This window comes from Anarrhichthys ocellatus, unplaced genomic scaffold (genome assembly GCF_004355925.1).
Source record: "Anarrhichthys ocellatus isolate YVR2014 unplaced genomic scaffold, GSC_Weel_1.0 scaffold1254, whole genome shotgun sequence".
Classification (NCBI taxonomy): Eukaryota; Metazoa; Chordata; class Actinopteri; order Perciformes; family Anarhichadidae; genus Anarrhichthys; species Anarrhichthys ocellatus.
Window position 1 is genome coordinate 585 of NW_022281228.1, and position 11,194 is coordinate 11,778.

At 43.3% G+C, this 11,194-nt stretch overlaps 2 protein-coding genes across 3 annotated transcripts; both read right to left on the reverse strand.

The window, feature by feature from the left end:
- Window positions 1-295: 295 nt before the first annotated feature.
- LOC116377440 (U3 small nucleolar RNA-associated protein 18 homolog) lies at window positions 296-2,808 on the reverse strand. Its single transcript, XM_031839084.1, has 3 exons — window positions 898-2,808; window positions 509-648; window positions 296-414 (listed from the first exon to the last, which is right to left on the reverse strand). Exons 1-3 carry the CDS (start codon window positions 1,114-1,116, stop codon window positions 315-317), a joined length of 459 nt encoding a protein of 152 aa, XP_031694944.1. The 5' UTR covers window positions 1,117-2,808; the 3' UTR covers window positions 296-314.
- Window positions 2,809-2,906: 98 nt separating this feature from the next.
- On the reverse strand, window positions 2,907-9,210 carry wipf2b (WAS/WASL interacting protein family, member 2b). 2 transcript variants are annotated; one of them, XM_031839083.1, is made up of 7 exons: window positions 8,334-9,210; window positions 7,825-7,957; window positions 5,520-5,645; window positions 4,504-5,154; window positions 3,857-4,069; window positions 3,512-3,613; window positions 2,907-3,371 (listed from the first exon to the last, which is right to left on the reverse strand). In XM_031839083.1, exons 1-7 carry the CDS (start codon window positions 8,448-8,450, stop codon window positions 3,331-3,333), a joined length of 1,383 nt encoding a protein of 460 aa, XP_031694943.1. In that variant the 5' UTR covers window positions 8,451-9,210; the 3' UTR covers window positions 2,907-3,330. The 2 variants fall into 2 exon arrangements, with proteins under 2 accessions (XP_031694943.1, XP_031694942.1); XM_031839082.1 differs by having other exon boundaries at window positions 7,693-7,957.
- Between the last annotated feature and the right edge of the window lie 1,984 nt (window positions 9,211-11,194).

The following is an 11,194-nucleotide window of genomic DNA, read 5'->3' on the forward strand; positions in this document are numbered from 1 at the left end:
ACATATATATACACACACACACACACATACACACACACACATATATATACACACACACATATATATACACACACACACACATATATACACACACACACATATACACACACACACACATATATACACACACACACACACACACATATACACACACACACACACACATATATACACACACACATATATACATACACACACACACACACACATATATACACACACATATATATACATACACACACACACATATACACACATACACACATACATACATATACATACATATACATGTGTGTAGATGTGTGTGTGTGTACTCACTGCTGTCTCATCCTCTCCTGTAGTCTCTGATTGGTCATAGTTGACTCCGCCTCTCCTCTGATCAGGTCTCTACGGTAACGATGCTTCATGTCGACTCTGAACCATAAACAGAATCATAATAATAAATATTTAATTAACAATAAGTCTTATTGTTGGATTAAACGTGTCTCCACGGTTACGACACACTCACTCTTCCTCCAGCTCGTCATCCTCGTCGACCCAGACGGGCTCTCTGGTCTGGACCTGGTCCTGAGGGTCCTGGTCCTCAGAGTCACATGCCCCGTCGTCTCCATCCTCCACCAATGAGGCTCCGGTCTGCTCCTCCTCCTGCTGGAGGATGACAGGAAGTGATGTCAGAGGAAGCTCCAGGTGAGCACACCTGAGTGACGGTTCATTCTAACAGTATACGATTTTAAATTGTTCTCTTGTGGTATAAAAACACAAATATCAGCATTCATATCACAGAAACTAGTGAGACGAGACTGGGTCACCCGAGACAGAGATCCGGATTGATCGGAGCCACTGGAGCTCGTGAGGACTCCTCATATATTGCTTCAGTGAGAGAACCAGGTGAGTTACCTCCACCAGTCGGTCCACCAGCTCGTCCTCCGCTCCGAACAGAAGCTCCTCCAGCAGCTTCACCGACTCGTCCGTTTCTCCCAGACCCGCGAGCCTCTTCACGTTGGTCTGCCGCTCCTGGTCCTCTTCTCTGGGGTCAAACTTCGGCGGTCGAGTCCTCTTCTTGGCCGGTAGTCTCTCCTCCGTCACCGGCAGCTTAATAACGTTCACGTCCTCCATGTTTGTTCTCACGCCTCTAAACTACAACGTGTGAATAATACTAATGTTCCTCTGATGTGCTCAACATGTGGAGACCAGCGCTCGTCTTCTTCTTCATGTGTTTCCGGTTTGCTGACCTCCAATGTGGAGAAATAAAAGCCCGCCCCCTCGTGGTCACTTACAGCTATGACGCGTTAAAGCGGTTTAGGACTTTAAACTTTAGTTCCTTACTGGGTATCTAAATATATACATGTGTATAATGAATGTATTGATTCCTGTTCATTGATCATGTGATCAGAGACGTGAGGAAACAGAAGAGAGCATGCTGGTGTCTGGTGAGAAGTGTCCTCACATGAAAATGTATTTTAGATATAAAATATAATGACGACATGAAGTCAGGATTTAATCAGTAAACAGTCTCAAGAGATGAAAATAAAGTCAAAATTAAACATATTTCCACGATTTCTGTTTTTTGTTGAATGAATCTTTATTGAAACCCAGAAGACAAACGCGAACGAATGAAACTTCAAAGAAAAGAATCCGATTAAAAACAAAAAACCATAAAAAAAAAAAAATAAGCTGCTTCAAGTTTATTAAGACGAAGAGTAAAGTCATTAAATCATGACGTCATTCACAGTAACACATTATGAGATGAAGTCATCGTCTAATTTCCATAAAACTTTTACCACGTTTCATTTAACGGATTTATTATTATAATAACAGAATTCTGTTGCAACTTAAAATTAAAACTCAGGTCCAACGAGGAGACGTGAAGAGACACTGGGGACGGATCAGAGGACAGGTCAAAGGACACACTAGTTCTTTTTCTCATAACGTCTCAATATTTGTCATAAATATTCTTTCTTCATGAATCTCTGATTAACGTGTTAACGTTCATGAGAAACTCTTTGAATTCTGGGTAATTATTTCACACTGCATGAAGAAACAAAGACAACATGCAACAAGTCCAGTTAGTAGTTAGAGGAGACGAGGAAGGAAGGAAGTAATGGGGAAAGGAGGGGATGAGGGAAGGATAGAGAAGATTTCCTGTCTGACTGACTGTCTGTCCCTTCACCCCCCTCCCCCCGATATCCCACCAACTTGGTACGACCCGCTGCAGCAAAGGGAGGAGTCAGCTGACCTCAGGTGAGTTTGTTTCGTCCATCTTGGCACTTAAAGTCTCCGCCTCAGAATCTGATCTGCATCACATCAGGTCACATGACATCATGATGATGATGCAAGTGAAGTATTTACAGGTGTGTCCGTCTGACTGTAAACTGTAAAGCAGGACATCACAGGAAGTGATTCTAATCCAGCTCTTCCAGATCCAGATGCATCCTGCTGATGGATCTGAGTTCAGTGTGTTTGTCTTCATGGTTTATCAGGACGTCCCAGACTTTTCTTTCTGAGACTTTTCTGTTTTTTTCCAGTGGAAACACTGAATCACAGAAAACCACCAGACACTGTTTATGTAAAAAAAAATACTGAGTCAGGACTAGTTAGCTTAGCATAAAGAAACAGCACTCTTGGTTTCTCTTGACTTCATTACATTAATTAAGTCAAAATAATTTTACAGGACGGAACGAATCCCATTGTTTACATCATATTGATGACGTCATCACTAGAGTTCTAATAACGTTATGAATGAAGCTTTGAAGGTTCACAGATCATTTTATGTAAAAAAAAAAAAAAAGAAGTCTCAACATTTCCATAAAAAAAAGTTGTATTTTTAAACATGTTTTAAACATATGTGTCCCGACTCTCTCGTAAAATCAAACTTTATCCTCGTAATATTACGACTTTAAACTGGAACTTTACGAGGATTTCTGATGACATCACAACGTAGTTTGTCTCCAGCTCAGAAAGAGATAAAGACCCCCCCCACTCACGCCTTCATCTTCAGTCTGTGCAACAAACTGCTCCTCCTCATCAGTCTATCACCTCCTCACACCTCCTCACGAGGAGCTGCAACCAAAAAGTGCAAACAAAACAAACTAAAGGTGTCCAGAGAGGAGGAGGAAGAACGCTGAGGTCACAGTTTGCAGAGCGAGCCGCTCCTCTTCATCACTTTAAGACACATGATCAGAACTCGGCCAATCAGATGAGAGCGTAGACGAGGTGGCGATGAAGACGACGACGACGCTGGATGCTGCAGATGTGATGTCAAACAGCATGGAGCGGAGCGTGTGTTCATATGTGTGTGTGTGTGTTCCAGCGGTGATGTCATCTCATGGTTCACCTCCCAACAGGAGGCAGTGGAGGAGCTCCTCTCATCACTGACATAAACAGATTCAAGTATTACATGTACTATAAAGAAACACTGCAGTACTGTGTATAAGTACACACAGTACTGTGTGTACTTATACACAGTACTGTGTGTACTTATACACAGTACTGCAGCACTGTAAGCGTGTACCTCTGTTGGCTCTGCTGGGGTAGATCTTGGCGAAGTGTCGGTACTCGTCTGGAGGAGGGAAGTCGTCCAGAGGATGGAACGAATACTTGGACTCAAAGTCATCTGCAGGAGGAGAGCGCACAAGTCAGAGCGCACGAGTCAGACCTCGGATCTAAAGCCTTCAACACGACAGGGGTCAGGGGTCAGGGGACAGGGGTCAGGGGACAGGAGTCAGAGGACAGGAGTCAGAGGACAGAAGGAGCTGAATGCCAATGAACTGCTTTATTGATCTCTGTTAAGATGAAGCTGCACTTCCTGACAATGTTTTCACAATAAAAGCACGAGGGACTAAACTCACGTACTCACCGACAAACGAGCGAGGGACGGAGGAGGAGGAGTGTCCGTTGCGGAGAGGAGGGGGAGGACCAGCGGGGTTGCGGGTGGGCGGAGGAGGAGGTTTTCCTCTAGCGGGGGGGTCAGGGGAGAGGGAGGGGCTACCATGAGTCCTGTAAGGAGGCGGGGGCGGAGCTTCTCTGCCACCTGGTCTCAACGATGACGGCTGGACCGGAACAGGAGGAGCTGAGGAGAGAGATGATGCCGGTGGTCGATGAATGCGATTGTCGGCATTAAAATCAGAAACTTTCATGTTAAACTGTTGATGAAATTAAAAACAGTAAAAACTAAAAGAAATAAAACATTAAATCAATTTTAAAACTGTTAAGTTATTGTAATATAAAAAAAATAAAATACATTATTAAAAGTAATTCAAACAAAATAAAAATTAGGACAAAAAAGAAAGAAATAATAAAAATACAAACTAAAATATATTGGAAATATCTTAATGAGAATGAAGAAAAATAAAACAGCAAAAAAAAAGAAGAATATAAAGTCACTGGTGGATCCTGCATTTCCCAGAATGCAGCTGGATAGTCTGCCTTTCCTCCAGTTGGTGATTTCAAGAACCCATATTACTATTTAGCGTGTAATAAGTGTGATGTGTGTTCAGCCCTCACCTGCTCCTCTACCTGGCGTCTCTCTGATGGGGGGCGGCGGCCTGTTGGCCCCCTGTTGGGAGGGGGTGGGGGAGGCCAGGGGTGGGGGAGGGGCGGGGCCTCTGGTGGGGGTGTGGCCTCCGGGGGAGGGGGCGGCCCTCTTGTTGCCGAGGGAGTTGTGACGCTGCGGCAGGTCAGGCACCGCCTCCACGCCACCTGTCGGACTGTTAGCGATGCGATAAGGTGGAGGGGGCGGGGCCAGGGAGGAGGAGGAGGGGGAGGAGGCGGGGTTTCCTCCTGAGGTGGGAGGGCGTCTGCTGTTGCCGGGAGACGGGGGAGGTTTGGAGGGGAGGGGCGGGGTGTTGTTTGGGGTCCGAGGGAGGGGCTTCTCGCTGTTGTAAAAGGAGGAGGAGGAAGGAGGAGAGGGGGCGTTACCGCGGCGACAGAGAGGAGGAGGTGGAGGGGGGGCGGAGGAGGAGTGCTTCATGCTGGTGGAGGGGGAGGAAGCTGCAGAGGAGGAGGGGGGGGAGCTCAAGTTGGGCAGGGAGGGGCGCTGGGAGCGACTCGTGGGCGACAGCGTCTGAGGGGAGGGGCTCTCTGTGTCGTCATGGCGATGGCTGGGGGGGCGGGGCGCTGCAACTCGAGTGGAAGGACAACATCCAGAAGAACCATCTGTCAGGGAACATAGAGGTCATGAGGTCACACGTAGCGACATGTAGCCACATGTAGCCACATGTAGCGACGTGTAACCACATGTAACCACATGTAGCGACGTGTAACCACATGTAACCACTTGTAGCGACGTGTAACCACGTGTAGCCACATGTAGCGACGTGTAACCACGTGTAGCGAGGCGTGTAACCACGTCTAGCCACATGTAGCGACATGATGAGATGAACCAATATTTAACATGTAACACAATTAACCGACATTTAATGACATGTTATCACATGTAACAAGAAAAATCTATAAAACTAAATAGTACAAAAGTGAAGAATTGCAGAAATAATAGAATACATTAAAAACAATCTCTTCACCTCCGACTGGTCTCAGTTTGGGGACCCCCCCCGTGAACAGCCATCCTATTGGTGGAACAGAATCAGACGGGCTTCCTGCTGGACTGCCATTGGCTCCAGCTGCTGCTGCTCCGCCTCCTTTGGGCTCTGAGAACCACAACCATTGGACAGGTGAACGAGGGGCCTCCAGAGGGCAACAATGTCACTACACTCTAACGATGACATCACTCACTCTATGAGTTAAATGTGTGGAGGGGATGCAGGTGAGATCAGGTGATGACGTCAAACACTGAGGTGAGAGGAAGTGAGGTGAGAGGAAGTGAAGTGAGGTGAAGTGAAGTGAGGTGAAGTGAGAGACGGTAAAATTGAATGAAGTGTTTACGCTCCCTCGCAGCTCCGATGACATCACCGACAGCGCAACATGAGTGACAAACACACAGTCATTATATAACATGATCTATGACATCACAGGACAGAGAATCTTTATCAAACTACAACATCTTAAAAAACATTTTCTGACGCGTTCAGACAGAAAGTGAAGCGGCAGTTTGATCGTTTTCGGTTGATGTTCAGTAGAAATATGTGATTCACGTTTTTTATGAACAGTAACCCTCACAGGTGTTTTCACTTCATCAGACCTCCCTCACCTGTCCATTGGTTCGGTTTCACCTGTTGGAGCAGGACACTTCAAAATAATACAAAACAAATAAAAAATGTTAGTAATTAAATAAAAATGCTAATTAATAGAAATAATGTAAAAACTACTTTAAGATCAAATAATAAATATAAAATGACAAACATACACTACAAATAATAGAATTACAAAAATATAAGGAGCAAAAAAATATAAATCTAACAATAAAATGTATTTAGAATAAAAAAAATTAAAAATAAAAATTTGCCTAGGTGTAGCAGCTACTGCGAGTGCTGATTAGCTAAGCGAGCTAGCTAGCATGCTAACCCTCTGTGCTGCATGCTGGTCTCTGTAGTCCTGCAGTGGAGGTTCCTCTGACTGACTCCTCCTTTCACAGGGAATCACATGCTGGAACTAATTCCTGTCAAAGCTGTGTATCCATCCACCCTGAGCTGTGCTGCGGTCACGTCTGAGACTTTATTATAATAATGATGAATACAATTTAAATATTGAGACTTTATTATAATAATTGCTGTAATTTAAATATTGAGACTTTATTATAATAATGATAAATGTAATTTAAATAATGAGGCATTATAATAATAATGATGAATGTAATTTAAATAATTTGACTTTATTATAATAATGATAAATGTAATTTAAATAATTACACTTTATTATAATAATGATAAATGTAATTTAAATAATTTGACTTTATTACAATAATGATACATGTAATTTAAATGAGACTTTATTATAATAATGATGAATGTAATTGAAATATTGAGACTTTATTATAATAATGGCTGTAATTTAAATATTGACTTTATTATGATAAATGTAATTTAAATGAGACATTATGATAATGATGAATGTAATTTAAATAATGACTATTATGATAATGATGAATGTAATTTAAATAATGACTATTATGATAATGATGAATGTAATTTAAATGAGATATTATAATAATGATGATGAATGTAATTTAAATAATGAGACATTATAATAATGATGAATGTAATTTAAATAATGCGACTTTATTATAATTATGATGCATATAATTTAAATATTGAGACTTTTTTCACTGCAACATGTAAAACAGAGTTTTTATCTTTCTCTTTGTGTGCAGATGAAACCAATAACAAACAGTGTTGATCAGCTGATTAACTGTGTTGTTTACATTAAACTGACTAAACAATAACAACAGGTATTACATTTATTCTGGACGGATATCAGAGATTAATAAATCCTCTGAACAAGTGTGTCATGTTTCACTGAGTCATCTCTGTCCAGACCATAATATAGGTTCTGTCACCGTAGTAACAACGTCCTGAACGCTGAGTTAAATGACCGGAGAGTGATTTATTTAGGATGTGATCTACCGAGTGTGTTGTTCAGGATGTGATCTACCGAGTGTGTTGTTCAGGATGTGATCTACCGAGTGTGTTGTTCAGGATGTGATCTACCGAGTGTCTGGACAGGAAACATGGCGGCTGGCTGACACCCTGCTGCCTCCTGCAGTCGTCCTCTAAGGTCACAGAAGGCTTGTTGTCTTACTCTCTAGTGCCGTCCTCTGCTGCTCCTCAGACGGCGCCCCCTGCTGCTGAGGCTGGTTCTGTAGGTATTGGTATAAGCGAATGTATGGGTGATCTGTGGGGGGTGTTTGGCTCTTTGGTGTTTGGCTCTTACTGTCGAGCAGCGGAGCGCTGCGGTCGTTCACCACCGCCACCTTCTTCAGCCCGGTGCCTTTACAGATGTCGGTCAGCAGAGCGCCGTGACCTTTAGCCTCCTCTCTGCTCAGCTTGGGGGGGGTGGTGTTGGCCTGGGAGGGGGGGGGATTACACCATGAGTAAAATAAATCATAACTGGTGAGTTCTGACAGGAGAGATGGCCGAGCTTTAACTGGGAGTGTCTCCCTGGAGCTGAGCGACTCCAGTCCACTAGGTGGCAGTAGTGTGCCTCTAAGCTTGTTTACCAACCGCCAATAAAAACTAAAGAAGTAGAAGCAGAGGGTGGTGCAGCAACACAACCAGCTGACTCATCGGTTTTTTATTTTACACGTTAATTGCCGTCGCCGTTTTTTGGGACGATTTCAGTTATTTTGCTAATTTAATGATCTGCCTCTTTAAGCATGAGGCAGATCATTCATCACAGTGATGAAGAGGACTGTGTGTGTGTGTGTGTGTTTGTGGAGTTACCTGGCTGAAGGTGGGGGGAGCTGGGGGTGCCCCTGGTGGGGGGGGGGGGGGGGGGGGAGGGGTAGGCATCCTGCTGCTCCAACACACACACACCTGATCACACCTGAAACACAACATCACAGCTCGTTAATTATGCCATCGTCATTCTGTCTGCGCAGCAAACCAATCAGAACGAATAGGGTCACCGCTCCTCCTCTTCATCACTCAGTCAGACGACATCATGATCATCACTGATGTCCAAACATGGTAAAGAACCGTCATGTTTTAAAGTTTCCTGTCTTGACTACATGGAAACTAATGACAGCTTTAAAAAACTAAAAAAGGAGCATTGTGGGAAATGTAGTTCCAAAACAAGCATGATTGTTTTGTTTTCATGTTGTCCACAGTGTCAGACTTTAAAAAACCTGGCTGTAGATGAGAACCTGTTTTCATTCAGCCAATCAAATCGTTTCATTCTGGATTTTTGCATAAAAAAACTAAAAATGTCACAATTCCAGTTTGTGATACACCAAAATAATCTGACAGAAATCATAAAAATCAGGAGGGGGACAGGAAACAGTGTAACACCGGAGGCACTAGTTAAGGCAGCGGAGGGATCTCACTTCATTGATGACTGGTTGATTGATAGTCTGCAGGCTGTGTGTAGGACACACAGAGACCACATCAGACCAGGTACATTAAAGACCTGGACCACATCAGACCAGGTACATTAAAGACCTGGACTACAAGTGAAACCTTTATTCTGTTTGTCAAAAACACAAAGAAATGAAGACTTCTCTGCCTTTGTTTCCTCCATCCAGACCACATCAGACCAGGTCTACATCAGAAACCTCAAACATTAGTTTAACTAGTAGACTAGAAACTAGTTCTGTGTTTGTCAGAAGAGAAAAAGGGGGGGGGGGGATGTCACAGATGTTTCTCCATCCAGACCACATCTTAGACCAGGTCTAGACCACACCAGACCAGGTCTCGGTTAAAACCCACTACAGTTAAGATCTGGGTCTATAAAAAACTAATTGAGATCCAGATCCAGATGTCTGACTCTGGTTGTTAGATCAGAAGAGGAGAGACTTCAGCATCATTAGTTAGCATCGTTAGCTCCCAGCTAGCATCATCAGCACCCCGGCCTGACTCTGAGGAATCTTTGCAGGATGCTAAACTAACACGTTAGCTTCTCTGCTCTCAGCTCTCCTCCAGATGTTTACGTTAATGCTCAACATATGTCCAGACACACAGACACTAAACCGGCCTGTGAGCTTCACGCTAACGGTTAAAACCCGCTACTATGTGACGGTATGCGGAGTTAGCTACGCTAGCTAGCTGTGTGTTAGCATTAGCAGCAGGTCTGAGCATCATCCGGGTCACATCCACACCTGCTCTAAAGACCTACCTGTGAACGTTACCGGCCTCGTGCTGGTTACCTCATACCTCCACCTGTCCGCTCGGTGTCTTCATGTCTCTGTCGGTGTCTCACTTTCGGCGAGTTTTGTCCTCGGAGGACAGCTAGCTCTTCCGTTAGCCGTTAGCCTCTCTGCTGCAGAGCTCTACTGAGATTCTCTAGTCAACACACAGGAGCACGTGACCTGAGCGCGAGGAGATGCACTGCAGCAGTAGCACGCGCTGCATGCTTATTAAAGCTATAACTTTATATATATAGAGAAGCAAATAAATAAATGAAGTAGGAATAAAATGTATGACAGTAAGTTATCATAAAATCATTATAGATATTGTTTACATTCATTGTTTTGATGTCTTTTCATCAACACGCATTGTTATATTTCAATCATAAATACAAATACTTATTTTTAAAAATCTTTGTAGCTTGACGTTGGTGAATGTGGAATTTGTAAAGCTGTAAAATGTGATTAATAAAGAATAATGCATTAAAGTCCAGCTACTTTATTTATATTCACTACATGTCACTGTGAATGACGACATTGTCAATAAAGGTTTTTTGACAAGGAATTCCTTATTGGCTCAACGTACTACGACGTCACTGCTAAGAAGCCAATCACATCACTCGTAGGGCCGCGGAGATTTCAAAACAGAAATGGCTGAAGCTCGATCGTAAGTCTCCGACATTTAACGCTGTATTATCAAATTAAAGGTTACACTAGACTTCAGAGAAAATGTTTAAAATGTTTAAAATGTTATTTAACGTTCACGAGTTGTTTTTATGTGCCAAAATATGTAACGTTAGAGATTGTAACTGAAACGGCTAAATACACGATTAACGGTCAATTAGCTGGCTGAAGCTAACGGCTAACGTTAAATAACGTTAACGCCATACAAAGTACAGTATGTACCTCTAAGCTGTAGGACAGTATGAGGTAGAAGTACCATGAAGGGTCTCCTGGTCTCGGTAGTACTGTAAAGGTTCTGGTTCTCTGTGTTCAGGGTTCTGCAGCGATGTGATACGGTTCTCTTGGAGTCCTGCAGAGACTCAGACCAGCCGGTCTCTGAAGCAGCCCGGATGGTTCTCTACCTCACGGTCCGTCTGTTCTACATTCATACAGTGGTTTACTTTTCATTGACTTTATATATAATCAATAGTAATACATCCTCATTGATCAGCTGATCATTGTTTGTAGGACAGCAGACGGGTCCAGAAGGTTCTGGGTCGTCAGCTGTTTGTTCTGGACTCCATGATGTCACTGCTGGAGGGTCTGGAGTCTGCCCAGCAACTGATGACACAACCCTGTCCCCCTCAATCAGGTACACAGAACACAGTACACACAATACACATACTACTACGTCTAATCCATCAGTCGACTGACGATTGTCATAAAAATAATCAAACTATTTTATAACTGTTTAGTGTGTGTGTGTGTGTGTGTGTGTGTGTGTGTGTGTGTGTGTGT